The sequence below is a fragment of the Tubulanus polymorphus genome, chromosome 5 (genome assembly GCF_964204645.1).
Source record: "Tubulanus polymorphus chromosome 5, tnTubPoly1.2, whole genome shotgun sequence".
Taxonomy (NCBI): Eukaryota; Metazoa; Nemertea; class Palaeonemertea; order Tubulaniformes; family Tubulanidae; genus Tubulanus; species Tubulanus polymorphus.
The window spans coordinates 18189750-18214343 of record NC_134029.1 but is presented as its reverse complement, the minus strand read 5'-3'; the positions used below and the strand labels follow the sequence as shown (position 1 = coordinate 18214343).

Here is a 24594-nt window from a genome sequence, read left to right as displayed (position 1 = left end):
TAAACCCTAGAGGACTTTTAATTCTGTCTGCTGAGAGATCAATAAACAATTCGAATTATTACGATGAGTAAGGGGCACGATGTACTGGAGATACACCGGTGCTTGCGCGTGTGCGTGCAGGATATTGTCACTGTTGTATGTAGACAGCTCGTCAAACCAGTCTGTCATCTAGCTATCAGTGTAAGCATTTTGAATGACAATGAATAATCTGTGTAGTTAGTCTCGGAATTAAAAGCATCAATATGCTGGTGAACGGAAAAAAAATGGCCAAATAAGAATAAATAATGTTGTTAGATATAAAGATCATTGTAGATAGATAATTCAATCTCCAATCGTCATAAATTTTCCTTGGCCGTTTTTCCTACAATACAATACGCTCGCTCTTGGCATTAGGTAACAAATAACAGCAGTTTGTAGTTATGAAATGTTTTCAGAGTTTGAATCTTAATTTTCATGATGTAGAGAATCAACGTATGCTTAAAAGCCATTGAGGTAGTTCTAGTCCACTTTCTGATATTTTTTTTTGTAATGATCATGGCTGTAATCTTTTGTAGGAAAAACATATGTAGGCTATAAAATCGAGATAGTTAATTAGAAAACGTAGCAAGAGCATGAAGTGATTCCGTGCAGAAAACCTGATAGTATGAGCTGGTTCTATTTTCTGATATAGTGTCAACACAGATATTCGATGCTTGGCAAGCTGCGTTTTGTAGTTCAACCAAGAGGGATTGTCTATACATGTAGTTAATTCACTATAAAGTTAATCCCCCTGATTGAATTACATACAATACGATGCTTCGAACTGAGCCCAGAATATCATGCGGCGCCCGCTAAAATGAAATTTGAATGAAATCCTGACCTCATAAACCGATTCACACCAAGTCTACTAAAATGGACCGTCTGCTGCGATATGTTTGATTCTACGGATACTTTTCCGCTGGTAATCGTGATTTCGTTGTCTTCGTTATCTGCGAAGAAAAACTGACGAACTAATTACGAGAACTGGCGCGGCCTTTAATGCAATAAACACTGCGACTGCTTCAGGCGTAGAGCAGCGGTATTGTCATGGAAAAATCCATCTCTAAGCATGCATGACATCCCACCATTAATTCTGGTATCATGCCTGGTTACAATAGAAAAGAAAATGCTCAGGCACCCGGCTGTATAGTATTTGTTATGCCCGCAGCTCAAATGTCATGCGATTTCTACAAATAAAGAAATGTATGTCCTTTCAAACATATATCATCGTTTTGATTAAGAATTTTGTTTTTAAATCAGCCTCGCCGATATTCATAGGTGTAATTGGTAAGACGATAACAGGTAAAACTCCCATCCTCCCTCCCCCCAGTAAAATGTGACTGTTGACCGCTTGCTATTCAAAATCATTACACGTCACCAGCTCAAGTTCAACCTAATATCAAGTTGCGCTGTGATCCATGCAAACGGTTATGTAGAGCAAATTAGATCATGAAAACATGTATGGTTACGATATCAGGCTAGGTAAATACCATTTTCAGATTCCACTTCAACAACACATTATAAAAGAATGGTTGCATTCTGGGAGAGGTTGTTACAATTATAAGATCACCACCAAACCTAGCAATAGTATATATCCGTTTATTGCAGTTTTTTCCGTTGTTTGCTTTCTCTAGGGACTATAACGCTGCTCGAATATCGCTCAGATATAATGTATTGAATTGACGACACATTTATGAAATGCTCGCTGTATGTGTGTAATAATAACCAATCATGGACAGCTTGTATGAAATATGCATCCGTTTTGTTTGCGTTGGGTGGTTCATGGTGTATGCATCTTGTGACTCCCAGCGGGTTTCATGCAGGCAAAATTCAATAGCCATTATTTCCCTCTGATGACTGGAGCCAGGGGCAAGTTCTGAGCATTGTCCCTGCGATTGGAAAAAAGGACATCCTTAGCAGTTTCAATTATGGGGTTTGAATATTTGAAAGTTCAGGCAAATACACTCAGGGGTTCTAAAATCGATGTATAGATGGCTTAATGACATTGTATGTAAGATAAATATCAATTTACTTAACATTCTTAAAATACTTACGCACAAATACATACATGAAATGATATTCTTAATTTGGTTTATAAAGTTAGTTCCTGGAAGTTAGAATAGTAATGTTTATGGGGTAAATATCATATGCGATGTATCCTTGTTCCTTATTGAAAAATATTGTCCGGAAAATGTGGTCGTGCATGGGACGTATATATGTTTGAAATATTGTACTCAGAAGTGTCTATCAGAAGACCAACCCCCTCCCATTTTAAGGACGAACACATTTATAACAATGTACTTGTGACAATAGACTGCCACAGATGGTGTTAGATTTCGCAGCATTATTTTAAAAATCTTTTTGAGTCATCTTCAGCTGGTTCTACACGTTATTCCATGCAAAAACCTAAGCACATGTTTTTTTCTTTTGAGGATACAATTTCATTTGTGACGATTTGTCATAACGCCGACGTTGTTCATTGTTAAAAGAGATTCACTCTGAGACTATTTTAAAAAGACATTTCGTTAATATATATAAAAGGGCTTTGTTTAGGTACGATAATTTCTAAAGACGAAATAAGCTTGTATGTGAAATGACCTAAACTACAGCTCGGATGTAATGTTTACCATTAAGTGAATTAAGACTTGAGCTAATAAATATTCATTTGCTGCTGGTAATAATGTAGCTAGCACTTTTACATGCCAGTCTGTTAATACCCAGCGTGTGTATATAACCGACGAAATGCTGGAGTAGATGGATGTGACATTAGTGTAATTATGCTGTGGGTCACGGCTTGTGCTTTTTAACTAGAACGAGAGACTTTGTGTCGAGATCAACATTGGCTAAGTAGCTCTTTGGCATTGTTCCGGATTTGCATTTAGCAAACGCCTGCCCGCAGGTTTTTCGTGCATATTAACTGCGATTTGTTGTATAAAGAATGTCTGGTCTGTCTTGGTAGTTTTGGGTGTCAAGTTGTCTCAGGCTCATTTTCATTCAGATTTGCTACATCAGCCAGCAATGTTGAATCAAACAAACACAGTGAATACTGGTAAATGTATTATTGAATGTAGCATTTCATTTTAAGGTGAAAGCTAATCAAATAAAACCATAAGCTGCCCTCTTTGTTTCATTGGCTGCTATAGTCCTTGCTGTCATTTCGATTGATCACATGACCTTTTACAGTGATTTATAGCGTAAGAATGACCCGATAGGAAAATCGATAATGGTGACCAATACTGAAGCCATGTTCATCGTTAGTCCAGTCTAGATTGGTTTGTACCAAGCTAGAGGTACGCATTCGCCAAAGGTTAACAAAATTGCTACATAACATTGTAAAAATCTAATGGTGTTAAGAGTGATCATTTTGAGGGTTCCCAAGTGTGTTAATGATTTTGCATTGGTTCCTGATTGAATTCAATCTTTTTAAAATTTAGCCTTGTTTTATCACATTTTCTCTAGGGAATGAAGTGACGTCATATTGTCTGACCATTTTCGTGCTACTTCGTCTATCAATAGTCTTCTGTAGAAACTCTTCTACTCGAATATGTCTGTTTATAGCAAAAAATATCTAACTCAGCTGTTTACAGCAAAAAAATGTCAACTCAGCTGATGTGACATGTTTTGATCATATATGTATTTGTCCAGTTGATTTTGTATTCAACTGATGAACATCTACATAGAAATGTTGATATCTTTTCATATCAACTGCTATTTCGATTGAAAGAACATTCACTTGGAGATACGTTCGGTATTCCTGATTATTATCTGTAGCAACAATAGCATTAAAGGATAATCATGAGATATTTTGCAAGGATTTTTCTTGTTGCCTATTTGATCATGATGGCACTTACGTGGTGTTTCTATTTCATGGACAAAAGTGAGACAACCTGCGGACGAAATACTGCAAAGGAGCAGGCCGAAATGAAAGAAACTGTTTCACTCACTGCCGTAAGTAAAGAGTTAGATCAAGTTGACGATAAACTGTCCTCATATTTTCCTAAATTCAAGTATATCATAAATGCGCGCTGTAATGGTGAATTACTATTCGCAATTCCGTCTACTCCTGACCGGTTTCAATCGAGGCTACAGATCAGGCAATCGTGGCTGAAAGGACACGAAAAGAACGTGACAGTGATTTTCTTCTTGGGTATAACTTCGAACGAAACTGTAACAAAATTGATCCATCACGAAGCCAAATTATATAATGACATTGTCATGGTGGACTTTATCGATGCCTATAGAAATTTAACGTTGAAAACTATGTCGATTATTCAGTGGTTACACAATGAACAGTGCAAAAACGTTAAGTTCATCACAAAAACCGATGATGACTGTCATGTCAATATACCGAAACTAAGAGCTAAGTTACTGGAGGTTGATGCCATAGAAAACGCTGGCGACTACTTACTAGGACTTGTCTTGAAATACGGGAGACCGATTCGAAATTATGATTCAAAATGGCGAATTACTTACGATGAATACGAGACTGAGAACTATCCAGCATACTGTTTCGGAACTGGTTATTCGTTCCCGTTCCGCACGGTGAAAAAACTTTACGATTTCAGCCGCCTGACGAAACCGATATTTATCGAAGATGTTTATCTCACGGGAATCGTCGCTGAAAAAGCTAATATCAAACGTATTCACGATGACTGCTATCAGATTTCCGATCCTGTTGAACCCTGCGTATTTCAGGAGAACACATGCGTGATGATCGTCAGACATGATCAACACATGAGTTATTTACGTGTGCTTAAAAATGCTCAGTGTTACAGCGTTAATGATTAAAGGCGTTGTTGAAATATGAATTGAAATCTCTTCTTTGTTTTTCGGTGGTTAAGTTGATTTGATGATCTTTAACCGTGTTCACACTTCGTTATCCACTAAGTGATCAGTAATTTCGATATGACTATATCCTATCTTTTACCACATGTTTTAGGACGGCCATGTTTTCTGTAATTAAGCCTGTTCGTAATTAAGATGTTTCAAATGGTCACACTGGCATAAAGTTTGTGATAAACCAATTTTTACGTTTGCGTGTGTGTTGAATACAAACCAAATTACCTGTCCACCACATGTCTCCATCACAGAAGACTGAACTTGACTGGGCCAGCTGTTCACACTAGCACAAATAGGTCCGTGACTTTTTCAAATAGGTCTGTGACTTTTTGACACAACTGACCAAAAATGTCTGATAGCCAAGGGAGATATTTACCAGGGGTATTTTACCTGTTTCCCATCAGACTGGGTCTGTGCCACATTTTAGCATTGGTCAGTTTTATATATTAAAAACTTTTCAGAAGCTAAATTGCTGTTACCTGTCTTGGCTTGTGAATGGATAAGGAAGTCCTTTTTACTTACATACTAATAGGTTTTTGGTAAGCAGACCTACACATGGACTCTAAATTGTTTCGGATTAATCTTGGTTTTATTCTTACTTTTGGAATATACAGGTTATATGGGGTATCTGAAATGTTGCATATAATGGCATATTGTCAATCGTTTTGCAGGTTTAAGCCGCTATTGTTGTAATCTGTCTATTTTGTTTCCCAAGGTGACTTAGTAAGCACACAAAAGAGTGAATCATTTCTTTTGAACAGCCGAGTTGCAGTTTGATTTGTGTACTGTAGAGTCATTCGTTTGAATTTCAAAATATCACAAATTAAAGGTTTATTGCATAAATTAATTCTAAGAATCTTATCGCAATGAGTTTTATTGCAGAGTTCAGATATATCGCATTTTTATTGCAAATTAATAGAATTGGAAAGAATGTGAGAGTTATTTTGCATCAAAATATTCCTTTAAAAACCGTGTGGGGGGAATTTTACCTGCTTTGAATAATTGGGGATATTTACTAAGGGGATTTTGACCTCGCTTGCAGTAGCGGCCTTAAGGTTTGCTTTGTCGATACAGAAAGCTGCTTCTCTATTTCTTTGGTGTGTGTGTGTGTGTGTGTGTAATTGTACTTGTTCAAAAGATATGTGAATTCTATTGTTTTTTTTTTAAATCTCTGTATATTTCTTTTTTTCCGTGAAATAAACTTAAACTCAAGGAATCCCTCCCTCTGTCTCTCCCTCTACTCCCTCTCTCCCGCTTCTGATGGCAGAAGAAGAGTTGAATTTAACTCTTAGTTTTGTTTTCTCAATGCTGATATTCCGAATAGTATTTTTATGTTTGGAAATACGATGGTAGTCTTCGAGCAGGATCTAATCCACCTCCCTGTAGAGTCCAAGAACAAATCATGCAAATGCAATCATTTCAACTTCTCTCTCTGAATAACCCTTTGTCTGCCAATGAATTGTGAAGAATTGTAAAGAATAATTGCATAAGCAGGGTTGTATTCCGCATTTTAACCTAACAAGTAAAGGAGAAAAGTGGTTGGTAGTTGGATTTTATTCCGAACGACCGTGCTGATTGGCTGAATTGTCATCTAGTCGCAGATGTCCACTAATGTCTCATGTGTAGATATATCCTACCGTGTTTGGATGGATGCTAATAAATTCTCGATTCTATGATAGATATATCTATTGTGGATGTTATGTTGTCACAGCCGAATGCAGTGTTTATTATATACAGGTCCACCACAGCGATGTGTTGGGAGTGCTAATAGGCAGAAAAAAATTGATACCTCGTTTCTCTGGTCTGCTGAGATTAAAATTTGAGCGGTTGGCCGCCTATCTACCATGTACATACAATTCTTTGAAAAAGATGAAATACAATGTGAAATAAAACTTTGAACTCAAGAATTAAAAAGATTATTCATAAGCAATGCCCTTGCTCCAAACAAGCTCCAGTATACAGTTTTCAAGGTAAACCACTTGCAGATATACACACCTCGAGGTAAATTTATTTTTAAATCGTGATCAATTTTACCCTAACAGACCATGACGGCTATAGAAATGAACTGATTACAAATTTCATTATATTTTACAAAAATGACCCGGCCGCTGCAGAGAAACAAGGTAACATTTTGTTTAGCCTTATACATGTATAAACATGAAAACGCTCTGATCTGTGAATATAACTGGAAGGAATGGCCGATGATATACCGTGAAATTATCAAGACAAACACAAAATTCACTTATTACAGGGAAGTTGGCCTGACCTACAAGCAATCATGATTGCTCCTAAGCCTGACATTCTGGATCCAGTTCCACAGTTGTGAGTTAGGGTTTAACTCTTGAGTTAAAATTAGTTCATTTTCAATGAGTTAACTCTGGGTCAAATTCAAATCTTGGAAATCGGTCCTGAGTTGTAAAAAAAGCAAATTAAAATGATTTCTCTGCAAAGATTTTGCCATCTAAAAACAGATTTGCTGATCTTGAAGCAGTTCAGTGTAACGAGGATCCACTGTATTTGTATTGTATCCACTAACCACTTCAGGGTAAATGAGATCAGCTAGAGAAGAGTCATTGATTGATAATGGAGTGTATATAACACATATCAGGGTATTCAAAGCTTGAAGAATTCCAACATGTCTCTGGTAGAAATAAATGCAGTTATTCGATGAAACAGTTGCCCTATGTAGAAGATGACTACTTTGCGCCTAAATTTATGAGCTGGTCAAATTTGAGAAGGCCAATTTGATTTAACATCGTTATTTAGTCAGCATATGATGTAACTTTGTTATTTCAATAAGAATTGAATTTAGAAAAGAAATAAACAATGCCATAAGCTAGGAATTTGTTTCATAAAATTTTCTGAATTAACTCGTACTCTAATTTGGCCCGACAATTTTAGACATATCTCCGCCTCGCTTGCGAAGTTGGACGACTTTTCAGCGTGAAATTATTCCGATGAAATAATTCATCGCCGTGTTGTGAATTCTGAATTGCTTCGTTGTAATTATTCAGGCATCTTCTCATAAATCGAACGCTCTCTCTCTCTCTCTCTCTCTCTCTCTCTCTCTCTCTCTCTCTCTCTCTCTCTCTCTCTCTCTCTCTCTCTCTCTCTCTCTCTCTCTCTCTCTCTCTCTCTCTCTCTCTCTCTCTCTCTCTCTCTCTCTCTCCCTCTCTCTCTCCCTCCCTCTCTCCCTCCCTCTCTCCCTCTCTCTCTCCCTCTCTCTCTCTCTCCCTCCCTCCCTCCCTCCCTCCCTCTCTCTCTCTCTCTCTCGCGCGCTGGTGGTGCGGCAGCTCGCTATATGAATAAATTAACACGTCTTTGTGGTGATTTGATTTCACTAGTGATTTGATTTCCATGTGAAACTGATTAGATAAAGATTCCTGAAGCGTTTTGCGTGCAATTCTTTTTTGAATCAATCATTTTGTTCTCCCAAGAATTCAAATCTATGCGCGTATTATCTTAAAAAACAACGCATATAGAGTCCCTATCAGGGGCTCGTCCAGCCTACCGCTTGATCAGTACTCAGGTTTGTAGAAGTGTCCTTCTATTTTTCAAGTTTGTCGTGAAAAATCTTGTTTTACCAGGAAGATATTAGCTCTGGCGGGTGAGTCATCATTGATGAGTTGATTTGACTTTGATCAGGGATATTTGATCTCGACTTGTACTGACTTGTATTGACTTGTATGTTATATTCCAGGCTAGTATTCTGGTAGTAATAATAGAAATGGGCAATTTGAACTTCTTGTTTCTTTCTGAATAATATTTCCTTAAACATGGCACGTTTTGTCGATGGATAGAAGGTTAGACTCGATCCCCTAAATGTGTTCAGATTGCGGTTCAGAGCCCTAAAATCCAGGACTTCTGGGTATTGCCCCAGTATGCCCCAGTATTCGGCTATGATATATAGGTGCCCTTCTATAGTTCAGCAAAACTTAGGCTAGATCGTGTCTACCTATATTTGAAGTTTCTCATAGAAAAGTGTGTTAACTAACCACAGCCACGTTTTCGGTTTTTCGATACATAATGAATAGAGGGACTAATATAATGAACTAGTAAATGGAACCGGATACAAAAGAATTTAAGGAAACTGGCAAAGTAGACAGTCACGTCATGACAACGATTGTACATGTGTAAAAATACAGTTGTATATAGGATAAAGTAACTGTGGTGTGAAGAGCTTTGAATAAACATTTCTAGCCTATGTACACATTTTACCAATGAGCTGTTCACTAATAGCGCTAATGTTGAAATGTCTGCCACTTCTACCTTCCATATACCATGGACTATATACTACAGAAAACCGGCAGGGTTTGGTCAAACAGGTCTGTGAATATACGAGAGCAGAGGACACTGAAAAAGAAAGTTGATTTCTCCGTCCTATACATATAGGAAATCAGTCAGCGATTGGCCTTAGAATCCGATTGGCGCGAACTTGAATTCTTTTTGTCGTTTGAATGAATTATAAGGTCATCGAGCAAAATACTTCAACATATTGTTCAAATATGAACGATTGGAATTCAACGTTCGAATGTTGAGACGTATTCGTAGGCGTCATTTACGATGTTACTTTGTCGTTATTCGACACGAAAAGAGATATGAAAAAAAAACTATAAAGAGAAAAAAGCACTAAGGGAACCGAGTTTCAGTATCGGGATTAAGCGCATTCACCTGCCTTCAAAACTAACCGTTTTTGAATTCACTACTCCGAACAGAAAGGGACTGAAATTGGATTTCTTTATCTTAAATACCAGGCTTAAAACCTTGACCTGTTTGGAGAGTTTTAATATGCCTAGTACAGTCTTTTATCTAGAAACATTTTGATATTAACCAGATTTATCTGATAGGACTGATATATTGTGCTTATAATTGGTGTATGTAATAGTGTGTATACATAGATATATCGATGTGATATTGATGTGTATCTGGAAGAAATTCATAGAAGATCAGATGAAATTGATCGAACAGTCAACTCGTATTCACAATGTTGAAATGGAAATGTTTGTCACATAGATGTCTGCTTGTTTGTGATAGGCTTCCCTATGTGTCCATGTCTATTTTAGCTCAATTCAATGTGTAGCTCAGGGGCATATTTCAGCTTGCATTTTGCACATAGGCTTATACCCTCTCACCATAGAGTTCAAGTGAATTCTCAATCACATAACTAGGTTCACTTGTGGACTCTTAATTCTCTATCATATGACTAGGTTCACTCGTGGACTCTTCATTAATTAAATGAGTTGGTGGTGGATCACTAAAGCATCGACCTTCAGAGTCCCTACCTCTGAAAAGGTTTGTATAGACTCAGTTCAGGTGCCTTCTGATGATCTTGACAGATCTTTTCAACTTCGCGTAATAAAGAACAAATTCCACTTAGAACATTACAAATACAGAAAGTCATTCCTAGAAAATAATGCGAAGAACCAATCGAACTCACTTTCTGAGAGTAATGGAAATGAGGTTACAATTTCATGTATTAGATATACAGTCAATTGTTGATAGTCCGCCATTTAGGACCATTTTCGGGGACATCGGCAACATTTGGGATTAGGTCATATAGGTATTGATATTAAGTAGATTTTGTTATACAAAATCCATGGAGAGAACAACCGGAAGGAAGGGGAATCAAGGGTTAAAGATACATACACGTACATATAGATCACGAGTTGAAAATGTGTAAACAAGTTAGGTTGAAAATATGTGTAAACAGGTTGAAAAGGGAGCAGAAACAATCGGGGAGGGGGACATTTTATATTTTCCCGAGATTTGATGGGATGGGGAGGCAATTGGGGATGCCCGTCGGGCTCAGGGCCTCCACCAAATGGAATCGTTTTTGCTAAGTCAGTCTATATGGTACTTTCCTATTATGTGTGGATGTATTTACTTCAATATTTGAGCGAATAGAAATGATGATTTCCCATTGCCTTTGGCACTGAAAAAATCCGGAAAACCCTCCGCAAGATAGACGGATTTATAGACCACAAACTATATCAAGTTGTCGTAAGCAAAATACTGTAGATATGAAGTATATTATTATGGTTGTAACTGAATCTATAATGGGATGAAATTTTGAATATGTGATTCGTTTTATAGCATTATATTCTGGTCGTTCCATGTTCATTAGAATATTCTAAGCACGGTATGCAAACACAAAGAGGTACTTGGTTTTTATGAAAAGTTTGCTATGGTTGTGTGTATGTGGTGTTTAGAATGGGATCTGGTATTATCAGGTAAAGTGGCTCTTTAACAAACGCGATTAGTTCCGCATCGATGGCTACTGTTTGACATCGGCCTGAGAGACAATGTAGGCCCTGGAGATTACCAGACATATTTCACAGGACCTAACTGAATAGCCATTGATCGAAGGTAGAAAAATTTATCGAATCCGCGTTAAACTCCCGGGTGTTGTAAAAAAGCCGCATAAAAGTCTTTTCATTTGAAAAATGAAATCCCTAGTTAGTCATTAAAAAATATAGTTGAAGAACGATAGAAGAATATGGTGGTTCTGAATAAGTTGATAATTGAATTGATATACGTTATGGGGGTGAAAGTCGAGAGACGGAAATATTGCGTAAAAATTAGTTATTTTCCTGAATATGATATGAACATTTATTAAAAAATTTGTTTTACCAAATGATGTTATTGAATTACTTGATTACCGAGTGAGTTATGATAGCTGGGACATTTTTTCAGGGGAGGGGGACATTATTTCCTACATCTCACCTGCTGCATGCATATGGTTTATGTGGCGCTCATTGTTACGTATTGGCGCAACGATTCAATGCGAGAGCTTTGTCTATTATGAGTGTACTAAGTTATGTATGAAATTATATCTGGTCTAGTAATTAGGAATTATCAGTTATCAGTAGGCAACTAAGTAGGCTTAATATCTGATTGCAATTAACAGTTCATCTTTCATGGACTGCTTGTATGTGTGCTAACATTACCTAATGCTAACCATGTGCAACACATAGGGTTTAACTGGAGTAAACAATTCTATCAATCATGGTAGCTTGTACAGTGGTATATAACCTAAGAGCAATCATCTCACCCATCACTCATAGATATAACTCACCACTCTGGAATATATGATTATGAATGTAGGTAAAAATCACCCCCCCTCCCCATAGTAAATATCCCACATTAACCCCAGATAAAAATTTGGGGAGATTTTTACCTGTTACCGCTGATTATATTATATTCTTCATTTTTTTCTACACGTGAATATCTCACATTTTAGATTCAATGTTGAATGAGAATGGAAGAAAAGTATTGTAAATGGTTAGTAGCACCAGCTGTTAGAATATGGATAAAAAAATAAAGATTACCTACCTACGAGCAAAAGTTCTTTTTTACCTCATTCGTGATAATTTGAATAAGTATGATTTATTGTCTGTCTAGAACATATGTATGTGTATTATTATTTTTAATTTCATATTTAATTCACGAATAAGATTACATTAGGAAATTACGTTTGCGTAATGACAAGTGGTACAAAAATGCTTTCATGAGTAATTCAATATGATAAGTTGATTGGTCTTTGGACATATGATGTAGGTAAGCATTTGCTAATAAGTAAATGGATGTAACTATCTTAGGACCTTAGGACCCGCGTTCATTCCCTCAAAATTCCTGTAAGTCAAAGCGTCTAGCCATCATTGGTTACAAATGTATTGTGTGTGACCTTTGCTTCTATTTTGAATGATGTGTATCTTGACTCAGTGAAAATAATACCGTACTGTGTCACAGCACAATGATTTATCAGTTTAGATTTATAACACATGAGCGCGGAGAGGTAAGCATGTAAGAGAGGGCTCTAAGGTTTTGCATTTTCACAGCTCGCTCTTTGAACAAACCAACAAATGAACTATAGATGTGATACCGTCGTGTATATAGGGGACATGACAATCATCTTTCAAATTGAAATTTTACTTCTTTCCGATATTCTTACGCATTTCTGTCTAGGCAGAACGTAAATTCCATTTAGAGTAAGATAGTGAATTGGTAGTAGCTAATGTGTGAAAGCGACACATTTTAATAACATCATTTAACAAGGCCAAGTGTGACTACTTGGGTAATTTAGGGCAATTGATTTGCGCGCATAATTGTGAATCATTCAACCATTTGCTTAATCTTTACATAATCCTCGGAGTAATCATTCCAACTCGGAGTCCTAGTTCCGCCAATTACATTTCTATCCAAACAATAAAAATCTGAAATCCGAGTCAAACAATCCTTCCTTTTAGTTGAAATGAAATTATGGCGTTAACGCTTTGAATCGATATATCGTAGTTTTTTATAGTGAATCTGAATATCATGTCACCACTGAAAATGATAACCTTATTTTTATCCTCGCGTCAGCACGCCACGGCTGCCAGTCTGATAATAATTTAAAGCATTGAAAAGAGTGTCATTCAAATCGGCCTGACATCATCTTTACTGATCTTTAACTTGTCGACAATTAGCGGAGAGAAAATCAATAGGGAGAGAGAGGCATCTGGTATGCGCGCGTTAGTTAGACAAAGACCCACATACACACAGAGCGAGTGAGCAGTGAGCGCTCAGCTAGCTCTCTCTCTCAACACGCATACACACACACACACACACACACACTAGACTTGCGGCTCATTCAAGCCTTCAAGCTCGCCTGGTGAACAGCTAGTGAATACGCTCTCTCGTTCACTGTAGGCGCGTTGTGTACTCGTATACATATTTCCGCAGTGTTAAAAAACAGGATTCGTTTATAGACGATCTATCGTGTCGTACGTTTGAAGGATACGCTATTTCGGTCGCATAGGATTTTTTGGAGGAATCATCGTTCATCAATCATAGTAGTTCACGTACTAATCGATGTGTGGCTCTTAGAGAATGTTAGTGGTGACGCTAGCGTACTGCAGCAGGATATTGAACTAAGTCATTTTTACGATATTTGCTGTGTGGGTCCATCGTTATATGCTTGCGTAGTTTTTCATGGATTATAACATACAGCTTTACATATTAATGATGATGTAAGTATGCGTTATGTTTTTCGGATAAAGATAAATTTTATAAAGACTACGACAGAGATAAAATGAATTTTGATGATTCTAGTGGATGATAGCGAGTCGATAGAGTAAGATGTGTTTATATTTCGAGCGATCTTTTAATTCGTATGATACGTAACTGGAAATTTTTCATTATAGAACCTTTGTCATAAAAGACTATTTTTACAGCTCAACTCAGACTTGTCTACGCCCAATAGGCAGACACTTCTTTGTAGTGGCAGTTTTTAAAGGGGTTGAACAACTATAAGCAATGATGGCATCAAAGTTAAATGAATGTTATGTTTTAACAAAGTGTTTATTGCCATTTTTAGTGTACATTCTTCGTCTGATTATTTTGAAGTTTAATTCAAATTGCGAGGTTTTTATGGTACTTCTCGAAAGATTAATTTCATCAGTTTTTTATATAACTCAATTTATAGAAATTTTCAGAGGATTATAACTTACTAAAACTCGTCATAGCTGACATCAAAAATCACATTTTGGAGGATTGAAAAAATGACAAGAGTGATAAAATAGTATTTTTGCCATTTGAATAAAATGAAAAACATTAGCATGAACATGTTTGTCTAAAAAATGGTAATTTTTTTGAATTCTGACATGTGATAAAAATAATTAAGGGATTTGATGCCATATGTTTTACTAGATTGGTCATATCGGTTCATAGAGATTATACATTTCTGTGAAATAGTGAAGCTGTTATTTGCAGCTTTTCAGTGCAGCTATTGACAACACAGCACAAATGTATATAAATTATATCCTAGTCTTGAATAAATAACCAGCTCTCAGCCTTGTTCTCCGTTTCCACTTTCCAGCGATATGATTGGCCGCCGATAGGCCTATCAGAGTGCAGCATTAGCGCATACAGCGTAGTGCTTGTCTAGATAATGTATTGTGACAGCACAAAGGGCTTATATGTAGACCAGTACTAAGGGTATAGAGTTTCTGAGCTGATTGTCAATGTAATACATCAGTCATGTGTCTGTTATTAAAAGCCATATATATGTGTGCGCTATATATATACTAGAATCATGATTACTGTTAAGCCCCAGAGGTAAAGTCATTGTTGTCGGCAGTCTTGTTTCTGCAATGGAACTGAATTTATCAGGAAGAAAAGAAAATAGATTTGTAGATATTTTTCTCCGATAATGAACTTGATTAAAAAACGTGATAAGAATATAGTATCAACAGCTTTTGCTTCAAAGATAAGTATTTGTTGAAAACGGTTACTTGTTAGAGAGCTGGTCTTCTGACATAAAACAGTAGTCTGCCATGTATTGGTATAGTTTATTCACCTGATAATGATATCTCAAAATTAGTTACTCGCTAGACTTTAAGATTCCCTTTATCACAGTTTTGTACCATTTCTTTACTGGTAAATCTGCGAGCTGTGATTGGTCAGTTTGTGGTCTCTCATCCTATGTTTCTATTCAGTTCAGAATTAACCTGTTTAATCTATTGTCAATGCCTCAACACTGAACAACCTTAGCTGGGAACAAAGGTGCAGTAAGACATATAACATACCAGGCTGTCTGTCTGTCCAATGAGATATCCACATTTCCTTTCTATACAATTCTCTTATTTGTGTAGAGCATATGTGACAAAGGCAGGCCTAGCATTGGTGATATTCTCCCATAAAGCTTTATGGAATTGTACCTATGATCAGGGATATGAGTTAGGTATGTGCTTAGAGTTACATTTCTGTATATACTTTTACTTAAGGTGGATGACGATTTCGTAGGAAGGAACGTTAAATATTGTCATTTAAAGCTGACTTAATTGTTTGGTCTCAACAGGACAAAGACTAGCGAGGTTTCAAATTTCACTTAGCATGTTTAGCCTTTCATTACTGAACTACCCTGTTGAATTGGATCCCTAGGGTGACTAAGAAAGAGTGGCCACTTATGAAGTTCACAGCAGGGGTCACATTCTCTATTCTATTTCTATTTAGACCCCCAAAAAATAGCAGTCATTTGTCAGATAAACCAGCAGCGATTGTTCTATACTTGGAATCCGCCTAAGTAAAAATTCAGTCAAATATTTTACGTTTGGCTTGGTAGATATTTTATATACTATTCGATACTCAACATTCCACGTTAGAACTGCTGGTTATCACTGATAACTAACTGTAAGCCATAACCACGTCTACAATATAAAAACAACGCGATTGAAGATATGTTTATGTTGGATCTGATCGTTAAGAATGGGATTTATAAGTTTTAACATTCTGAATGTATATTTCGAATATGTAATTTGATTCGTTTTGTCTCCTAGTGAATATCTGAGTACTAACAGTCACATGTATTGATGGTAATAATGAGTGTAAATTAAGCAAATGAAGGAATTTATTTATTCCGGGATTAATAACCCCAGTTTGAATGTGTTGATGTGGCCAACTCCCTGTGACAATCCTCAGCTGGTGCATGTTGTACAATCATAAAAATGTATTATAGTTGATTACATCCAAAGCTAGTTGTGTATGCATAATTGTTTTTATGCGAGTTTGTGAACTTGGACAGCTGGGTTAGATGTCAGCACCATTAGTCTCAGCACAATACACCACTGACTAACTGAACTAATTGTAAACAATTAGATTTTGTTATCATAATTCCTGGTCTGTGATTGGCTGCTATAGTGTACAATGGGAATGGTAAATACTATCTTGCACGAGTGTAGAAGTCATTATACTATTTTTGGATCACTGAGTGAAGGTTTGATTTTACATATCTCCACAAACATTCTGAAGGGAGGTACTAAAGGATTTTTTTGTTTAGGGAAAGATTTTAAGATCAGGTTTTAGAAAGTAATTCATGAATTTGGTTTGCCATTGTCGTTAGAAGAATTTTATAAGACTCTACCTGTTCTATACATGTTTTCATAAAAGACGTTCGTACGTAGGTCCAACGGAGCTGTTCTGATTTCAAACTTTGAAATCGCTTTCTTTAATATGAATTATGAAAGAATTCTGCTTCCAAATAAACTTGATTGCTTAATCTGCATTCCTTTTGATCTGCAGTATAAATCTCTAAGTAAACTGAGCCTTACAAAGCCAGAAATGATTTAAACATTTTGGTCACCATTTATATCATGACAAAAGTCTATTGTATGTAGATTATTATAAACCCCCAACTGGGCTATTTCTCTATACAGTCCGCTGGGCATGTCTGAGTAGTTTTTATGACCCGGTTTTAGAGCTTTGTGCTTGTTTGTGAGGTTAGGATTCTCGTCTGTTATATGGTTTCGAGTATTCACTTGAAATGCATCTGTAGGAAATGTTCTCTGAATTCACACCGCGTCTAAGCGAAGCTCTCCTTCTACTGCGATCTAGGTAGAACTCTTTCTGCATTCAGTTCATTCATTTCATGCGTGCCTGCTTGTATGCACTGATCCTAGCAAATAATAGATTGTGAACTGTCAATATTACATCTCACTGACAGATCTGAAGTGCTTTTATCAGCTGCCTCAGATGTGCGCAGTGAACGCCATCTGTGAATAGTTTCGGGAACTAGTCTGATGTACGTGTATATACGTCGTCGTCCGTACACAAAGCGCATTAATGTGATGCCGTCTGCTTTCAGGTTCAGATGATGATCCGTTATGGTTTAAGTCGCGGCAAATGAAAGAGATATCTCAACAGGGCCACACCGCTGCAGCCGTGGCAACAGAGTCAACAACGTGTCAGATCCCGAGTTTGAGTAGCAACCTGACCGCCGATGGGCAAGGATTCGACGATGACGATAACGAAGGATGGGAGCTCGGCGTCGGCGATTTAATCATCGATTTAGACGCGGACCTCGAGCGCAACAATACGTCACCGATCAGTGACCCGTCACCGGCTACGAAGATGAGTTCATTCGAACACCAGGCAACAGTCGTCGATAAAGGATTAAAAATGAAAATCAAGCGTAAAAGTGGCGGAAAGTCGTCGGACACTAACAAACACGAAATCGTGAAAAACGACTCGAAACTAGCGAATATTAACGAAGCGAATGCCGGCGCTGATAACCCAGCAGCGGCGGGTGCGGCGCCGAATACGAAAACTAAAACGAGCCCGGCCGAGGCTCGAGAAAAAACCGTCAAAGGTCGCGGCGCGCACAAAAAGGATAAAAATGCGAAGGATAAAGCGAAATCGGCCGCCGCTGCAGCAGCAGCTGGTGCGAGTAATAATACAACGGATAATAATAGTACAAGCGGTACGTTTGCGAACGGATTTCCGAATAATTATGGATCTAATAATTCGAACTCGGATTCGACGAATAATCAAACCAGCGTCGACGGCGACGGTAATAAACTGACAACAGCGGCCGGGATTAAACGAGAAGTGACGTCCGATCCGTACGAGTTTAACGCCAAGGTCGAAGACCGGATTACGATGCCGCTGAAGAAGATTAAGGTTGAAAAGGTAAGAGAAGCGCAGTGAAAAGTTAAAAGCTAAAGTGTAGATGGTTCGTAAGATTATAATATAACCATTATAATGACGATCGTAATGATAATGATATTAATGAAATAAGAAAATCTTATTTTATTCAATCATCAATCAATCAATTTCAGAAAGAATTACAGAAATAGTGTAATGATAGTGCGTGTAAGCTAATGGAGAAAGTGGGTGAAAATTCTCTGAAATTATTCGACTTATTTGCTCTTTGTCGACCCGTGAAAATAGGAATACTATGCCCGATTCAAATGATTTGAAAGAAACAAAATCATATTGACTGATTGAATATCTGTGCTTCTCTCGCCTTGTAGAATTAAACCATTGTTGAATTAAACCATTGCGCCTTCTCGCGAATAAATCTATCAATTCAACCATAAAACCTGTAATTATTGCCTGAGTGAAGCAATACAGCGTGAACCTTTACTCTAATACCACATGTCTAACCGTTCATACAATGATTCACACTTCACAACGGCGCGACGTGATTCGTCAATAAGCGCAACGTCCTCGACCAATCGCGGGCGAGTATTTGCGCTTGATCGGCTCGAATAGAAGTAGACTTGGCTCTTTCACACGAGGCACTTGTTCTGCTGTAAACTCTGCTTGTTGAAATGTGAATAGCTCTTTGTCGTCTCTCAGGCAAATTGTTTATATTGTTAAGCCAGGCAATGGGGTAAAATGGCGCGAGACAATTTTATCCTTTCAATAGCTCCTTATGTTTTGCCACATGAGTGCTTTGATACTAGACAATAGACGATACCCATGTCAATAAATGAGGTGTTACATTTGAATTCAAATTTAATTGAATTATTGATGAAGCTTTAGTGATGAAGTCGTTGTACATTTTGTGAATTGAAATTTCAATTCTGTTTTTCTACTCGTTAAAACTTTTAGTCCATTACACGTTGGCTGATTACAAAACTGGGACTGATCTTTCTTTTTTTATTTCCAGCCGGATAACACTGCTAATTCATCGGGAAGTTCAATCTCGGCCCCTTCGGTAGACGCATCGACGGCCACCAGTCATGTTGGAACGATCACAGAGCCTGAATGCCTTGGGGCTTGTGAACCAGGAACGAGCGTTTGTCTAGAAGGCATTGTTTGGCAGGAAACTGAAAATGGTACGTTCACAAAGCAGTAATTGATAAATTGATCGTTATTATTTTTAGACTATTGTTAGACCAGTATTCGTAGATTTACAGTCACGGTTATCCAATTTTCACAAAAGGATAAAAAATTTGCCGAATGATTCATATTATGATAATGATATAATCTGCATTATTTATTATGTATATAACTGATAACGATGGGTTAAAAGTGATCGAAGTTATAACACAGTCTTGCGAAACAGGATGATATGCTTCACAATTCAACTAACTCACTATGATTCTTGCCGATTAATTTCCGATTCATTCACGACTGATTGTTGCGCGCTTAATGGTCCTTAAAATGCTCGGTAGATGGCTGCACAATCAAGTGTCAACTGTTTATAAAGAACAAAAATTATTTTTATTTTTTAGGCGTTTTGGTTGTCAACGTTACGTGGCGTGGAAAGACCTACGTCGGCACTTTGTTGGATGCAACTAAACATGATTGGGCCCCGCCTAGGTGAGTTAATTATATAAGATAACTATCATCTGAGGTAGATGTTGAACTGTTTTAAGTGGGTTTTGCTTTATTTTCTGCAAGGCTTACTTGTCATTTTCAAGACAGAATAGCTTTTTGTAAATTCTGTTATGATAGAATGATAAGCATGGACGATTGAAAACACTGGGTAATGATAAAGGCACTTTGAGTTGATGGTTTAAAATATCTAAGTAAATATGCATGCATTTACTCTTGCAATAAATACCATTGTACAAGTAGTTCATATCGACTTTTGATGTGAGAAAATAATGGCATAGCAGTGCCAACCTTTAACCCTGAATGTAGAGATGGACACATCCCCCTAAAAAAATGTATTTTACTATTTTTGGAGCTTGAAAGTATGCTTTAGAAATTGAATGACCCAGGCCCTATTTACTTAAAAAAACCTTTGGATAACTAATCTAATCTTGTCAATATTTTTTTTTTTTCAAAATTTTCTGGAGGCCCACAGTCTATCTCTAAGATGTCTTCGTTTCACTTTCTCCAAAATGTATTCCTGGCTGCAACTGACTGTGCAATTGGTGTAAAATATACCAAAACCACTGTCAAAATTATTAAAATACATTTATTACAATATATTATAAGTACCAATCTCTGACATGTAAGAATGCACTAACAATATTATCTGTAATCTGTTAATCGAAACATAACTAATGTTTGTCTTTTTCTTCGTAGGTTTTCCTGTGATTCCCCCACGAGTGATATTGATGCCAGAACACCGAAACGGGGTGGAAAACGTGGAGCTAGAGGTAGTGTGAGCAGTACACCGGTTACGGAAACAAGTCTCGAGACTCGCAAGCTTCGTAAAGGCAGACGCGGTAATGGAACTATAGCTCCACCGAGCCCGGCTAAATCCGATATCACATCCAGTGGAATTAAGCGTAAAGGTCGGCCAGTAGATTTAGATATAAACCCCGAAGACATTAAATCCGCGAAACGTTATCGTTCAAATTCTCGTGGTACGCCGACAGGAATATCATCGTTGGCAACATCCGAATTATCGGAGCCGGCGCTGATTGAGTGTCCCGAACCGAACTGTAATAAAAAGTATCGTCATATCAACGGACTACGCTATCACCAGAGCCATGCGCACACGGCGAATAGTTCGAATAATAGCGAAGATAAAGACAAAGAGAATAGTTCTGAGGATAGTCGGCCATCGACGCCTACCGATTCGGTGAGCAGCGATAGCAAAACGACTGGCAGACGAACGCCGAAATCGAAAGACACAACCGATAAAACGAAAGCCAATCAAACTAAAGTGGATATTACCGAATCGAAAACATCGAAAGATTCCGGTAGCGATAGCAAATCGTCTACGAGTAGTTCCGCCAAAGATTCGATTAATGAGAAATCGGACTCTGTCGCGACGGTAGCTAAAACTAACACTGAAACCATCGCAACGGTCAGTAGTACGAATTCGGCTACACCGGTGACATCATCGCAGGTTTATCAAATTACTAGCGCGAATGTTACGCGCATCGGAAATTTGACAGTCGTACAAAAACCGATGGACGCCACCACAACGCACGTGATCGGTCAGTCAACGGCCACGACGATAACGGCGGTGACGGTACCGATCACGACGGTCGCGACGATTCCGGCGCACATCATCGGCGAAAAAGACGATAAGAAAAAGAAAGGCGAAAGCAAAGGAAAAAGTAGCAAAACGGTGGCACAGCGGCCAATCGTACCGGCTACCGCGATGCCGCAAGTGATTACGTTAACCACCGGACCATTGACACATTCCACCATGGCAGCTCCGCAAATTAGTCCCACGTCGAATTTAAAACCGATTCAACCGAAGCCCACTTCGATGACCGAACCGTCCACTGTGAATCCGGTATTAGCCGGTTTACAGAAAGAAAAAAAAGCGAAAAAGAAGAAGAAAGACAAAGGTGATCGCGACGCGCAAAAATCTTCGGACAATCGCGACACAAAAACCACGGATAATAACAAAGATGATCATACGGCTGTGAAATGTGAACCAAAATCTGTGATTAAAGCGAACCCTTCCCTTAGTAGTAATAAAGCTGCGGAAAGTTCAGATAACAGATCGAAATCAGTGCTTAAACAAAAATCTGAATCGACAACGGCGAATACGCCCTCTAGTGTTGACGCACACCAACAGCAGTCACGCGGAAGTGTACCTCCAGCTAGTTTAAACTTGAGTTCTCCTATAGCAGGGCCTCAACAGTCTGAAGTTGCCGAACCAGGCAGCGAGAATGTTCAAAGCCCTGCGTACTCAGATATATCGGACGCCAATGAGTCAGCGCCTCAGTTGGATAGCGAAAACGAAGGTAAAACCGCAAAAGAAAATCCGAAATGTACTCAACCTGAAAGTATGAATACTCCTGAACGTAACGCAGACACCTCGATGAAACAGTACGGCATGTATTCGTATTACGGTCAGCCGCCATATCTGATACCGACTGTTTCTAAAACTCAGTCTAACACACCGGCCACGACGCCGCCGGGGGTTAGCGCTGGAAACGACGCAAAGAAAACTGGAAAATCGATAGACTCGTCATCGCAGCCGATCGATGCGACGAAATCAACCGCAAATGCAGAAAAAGGTGCTGCCAGCATTGGGGCGAAAGATGATAACGGATTGATTAAGAATATCAAGAAAGAAGTCGTTTCGAATTATCCCGAATCGCAAGATTATCAACAACAGCAACAACAACAAAAAATACAGCAGCAGCAGCAACAACAGCAGCAACCTCAGATGTACGGTCGCGCTATAACGCACCCACAGTTCTCGTATATGGGTGCGTATGGATACGCGATGGATCCCGCTTATCATATGCATCTGATGGCGACAGATCCTCATTACAAACAACAACACGAACTTTACATGGAAGAACAGGAACGTATACGAAGAGAGCAAATGGGTGCGGGTGGAAAATCGTCGCCGAACGCTCCAGAGTGTAAAACGCCAAATAAACCAACCACCGGAACGGAACCAGTGAAATTAGATGATCGTTTATCACGTACGGGTAGTCCGAAAAATCTTCCGATCGTCGATCAGAATAAAAACGATCCGAAGCTGCTCGAATCCAAGATCGGCAGTGAAAAAGACTACGATCAACCGATGAATTTGAAATCGGGTGCCAGCGATTCTGGAAAGAAAGTCGTCACCGCGAAAGAGACGATTCGTATTAAAACCGAACCTAAGGACGTGATCGATCCGAACGTTGTTCAACAGGAAAAACTTCGCGAAAAACATCAAGAAGAGTTACAGCGGTATTACATGTATCAACAACAAAAACTGATGGAGCAGCATCGCGCCGAAGATATTCGCAAGCGCGGTCACAGCGAGCACGATCGTCAGAAATCTGAACATTCGCGTTCTGACCATAAACAACAACGCGATTTACAACATTCCGAGTCGTTGAAATCGGAGAAATCTTCACACAAAGACTCCGGGCAGCGTCCAGGTAAAGTTCCGACGCCGCACGATTCCACAAAACAGCGGGAAGCGATGGAACGTAGTCGAGACAGCAGCGGCAGTCGCGACGGCTCGACGAAACATCGCGAAGACGCAAACAAATTTCCGCCTCCGCATCATCGTATCGATGATAAACGAGGCAGTCCAGCCATGACAAGTAAACATAAAGATATGACGCCCGTCGGTCATAGTGGTGCTAACATGGTGCAGGGTGCGTATCCGGGCTATATGGGTCATCCGTATCCGCATTACGCGGCTCAATTGCATTACGATCCGAATCCGAATCATCCGATGTACCGCGGTTTGGCGCCCATGATGGGATACCCGGGCCATCCATACATGCATCCCGCTCAGATCCGCTACATGTCGCCCGTCGATCATCCGGACAAGGACAAAATCCCTCCAATTCCGTCTGCCGCTGGTCATCCGGTTGGACAGCCTCCTCCCGGTGTCATCGGTGAACAACCGAAAGCGTTGGACCTTTTGCAGCAGCACGCGTCTTATTACGCGAGTCAGCAGCATAAAATTCATGAACTCGAAAAAGTGAAACCCGACTCGAGAATGTCACCTAAAATGGCGGAGGGTTCGCCGATGTCAAATAAGTCGAAATCGGAGTATACGAATTCGCCACCACCGCAGCGCCATCTACATACTCACCACCATACACACCTAATGGGCGGCTACCCACCTGGTGCTATATATGACCCTTATGGTGGTAAGTGGCCACACGATCCTCAAGGTACTGTAAAACCCTAATGCATATTACAAGCCTATGGAATAGCCAACGCTTTGAGACAATTTGAGAAACACAGAAGACAGTCATTTAATTATTGTATTACCGTCCTGATATTTTACGTTTCGGTATATAACGTCTACTGTTTAAAGCGTTGGCTTTCCATACGCCTTGCACAGAGCACAACTAATCGATGAGTTTTAGGTTCAAATTTAATCGTTGAATATTTTGGAGTAAAGGGTTTTACATTGTACCTTTCTATGTGTTACATGTGAAGCTATAGCTTTGTTCAATTTCTCTAAATTTGGATAAGTTTCGTTAACCTAGCTGCCTCATTTAGCAAACAATATCTGCTTTCCACTGCTGCTTTAAGTGTACACACATTTCACACGTATCGATTCTGGCTACATTTGTTCTGGTTTTTTTTAGG

General features: G+C 38.7%; 1 protein-coding gene across 3 annotated transcripts in view; it reads left to right on the top strand.

Annotated features, from left to right (window-relative positions):
• LOC141904946 (uncharacterized) overlaps window positions 1–24594 on the top strand; it is a 142896-nt gene that overhangs the window by 115872 nt on the left and 2430 nt on the right. Inside the window, exons 4-7 of one of the 3 annotated variants that reach the window (XM_074793584.1) lie at window positions 17477–18300; window positions 19286–19454; window positions 19854–19941; window positions 20656–24146. In XM_074793584.1, the coding sequence (XP_074649685.1) occupies window positions 17515–18300; window positions 19286–19454; window positions 19854–19941; window positions 20656–24146 (4534 nt within the window). In that variant the 5' untranslated portion in view covers window positions 17477–17514. Of the gene's footprint in view, window positions 1–17452; window positions 18301–19285; window positions 19455–19853; window positions 19942–20655; window positions 24171–24594 lie in introns of those variants that run through there. The other 2 variants (XM_074793582.1, XM_074793583.1) reach the window with 2 other exon arrangements.